Source organism: Octopus bimaculoides, chromosome 26 (genome assembly GCF_046866305.1).
Source record: "Octopus bimaculoides isolate indiv1 chromosome 26, ASM4686630v1, whole genome shotgun sequence".
Lineage (NCBI taxonomy): Eukaryota > Metazoa > Mollusca > Cephalopoda > Octopoda > Octopodidae > Octopus > Octopus bimaculoides.
This window is the reverse complement of record NC_142953.1, coordinates 3,364,925-3,367,343: the sequence shown is the minus strand read 5'-3', so window position 1 is coordinate 3,367,343 and position 2,419 is coordinate 3,364,925. Positions and strand designations below refer to the sequence as shown.

Genomic DNA, 2,419 nt, shown 5'->3' with positions numbered 1-2,419 from the left:
TATATATATATACACGGGATATCAACAGATCTTTTCTTTTTAAACAAAACGTTTATCATTTTATTACATATTTTAAATCTAAAATGATACCAAGAAAATAATATTACTATTTTACTATTATTATTATTATTATTATTATTATCACCAATAATAACAAGCAAAGGAAAATAAGAAAATACACACACGCGCACACATATATATACATATATTTATTTACAAATATATATATTTACATACACATGTAAAAATATTAAATAACAAGTATCTTACAATACAGTATATATTACATATATATATATATACATATATATATATATATACATACGCATGTGTCTTATATGTATCGTATAAAATATTTGGGAACAACTAAATAGGAAAAAACGTACACACATACACATATATTTATATACACACCCATACAACTAAACATATATATACATATGTAAACCACACACACACACACACACACGTAAAGTAACAGAGAGCGGGCAGAAGATAGATACATAGATACATACATATAGATACATATGTATAGATACATAGATACATTTGTATAGTTACATAGTTACATATATATAGAGAGAGAGAGAGATACATAGATACATGTAGATACATATATATATATATAGATACATATATATATATATATATATATATATATATATATATATATATATATAGATAGATACATATATATATTTATTTATTTATTTACACACACGTTGCCATATATATATATACATTCACGTATAAATAGTTACATATATATATACAGTTGGGAGAGAGGAAAGCGAAGCGATTGATCTGGAGTGTAGCAAGCGGAAAGCTCTCAAGATTTCTACCAGAAACACGAAATCCCTTTTTGTATTAAGCAAAGATGGCGGATTTGGAAGCTGTTCTCGCCGATGTCAGCTATCTTATGGCTATGGAGAAGAGTAAATCTTCTCCGGCCGCCAGAGCTAGCAAGAAAATTGTTCTGCCTGACCCAAGGTAAGGTGCTGCTAACTTGTTGTTGTTTTTCGTTGTTGCTGTTCGTTTTTCTTTGCTGCCATCGCACACACACACACACAACGAATACACATATAGATACACACACATTCAGACACTCACACACACACACACACACGCATATCTGTGTATTTATTTATGTAGCAAAAATGTCCGTATGTGCGTACATTTAAAAAATATGTATTTGTATATATATGTATACACCATCGTACAACACACAAATACATCTATTTATATGTAGGAATGTATGTGTAGAATGTGCGTATATATATAAATATGTACATGTATATATATATATATACATCATATATACATCATCGTACAACACAAACACGTCTTTTCATACATTCATACATATGAATGTGTATATATTTAAATGTAGCTGTATGTGTATAAAATATCCGTATGTGCGTACATATATATGTGTGTATACATCATCGTACGACACACAAATATATCCATTCAGAGATATATTTATTCTTGTGTGTATATATATACATGCGTATGTAAATCATCATACAAATTCATATATTTACACACACACATATATATATACATCTATGTCCGTTTTAAAATATGTATATATATATTTATTTTACACACATAATACAACAGCTTCATTTATATGTCCGTATCTACGTACATTTAAAAATATCTATACACAACGTTCAATAATAGACACATGTATATATGTCCGTAAATACGTACATATCTGATGTATACATGTGCGTGGGTGGGTGCACATCAAACTAAACATACATTTACACGCATATATGTACATGATATATATGTATATATATACAGACACATTTTGTACACACACACATCTATTGTGTACTGTATACACGTCTACATCGTTCACTATATATGCATCTATACATGTATATATCGTATGCATTACATTCATACATATACACACATTTGTCGTATACAATAATATATACATCTATATGTTCGTATCTACCGTATACATTGTACATGTATACATTCACCTATCATGTGGTGTATATATATATATATATATATATATATATATATATATATATACATACGCATACACATACGTCTATCGTATACTTTAGGTACATCCTATGCCCACAGTCGTATACTATACATTCAGCTATCTACACACATACATGCGTGTATAAACACGCAAACAACTGCATTGTGCATTACATGATATATATACACCCGCACACACCCCTGTGTCTACAATCAACGTATAAACGCTCATCAAATACACACACCCCTTTTATTTATATCTATCTATCTATATATATATATATATATATATATATATATATATATATATATATATATACACATGCACTGTACATACTTCCTACTATACACACATGCGTTTACATATACGCTTATATTGATATTACACATCAACGTATAAAAACATACA

The 2,419-nt window shown here is 28.4% G+C and overlaps 1 protein-coding gene across 2 annotated transcripts in view; it reads left to right on the top strand.

Moving 5' to 3' along the window:
* The first annotated feature begins 735 nt into the window (after positions 1 to 735).
* LOC106871981 (G protein-coupled receptor kinase 1) overlaps positions 736 to 2,419 on the top strand; it is a 151,430-nt gene continuing 149,746 nt past the window's right edge. For both annotated transcript variants that reach the window (XM_089343058.1, XM_089343057.1), the window contains exon 1: positions 736 to 990. In XM_089343058.1, the coding sequence (XP_089199184.1) occupies positions 878 to 990 (113 nt within the window). In that variant the 5' untranslated portion in view covers positions 736 to 877. The remainder of the gene's footprint in view (positions 991 to 2,419) is intronic.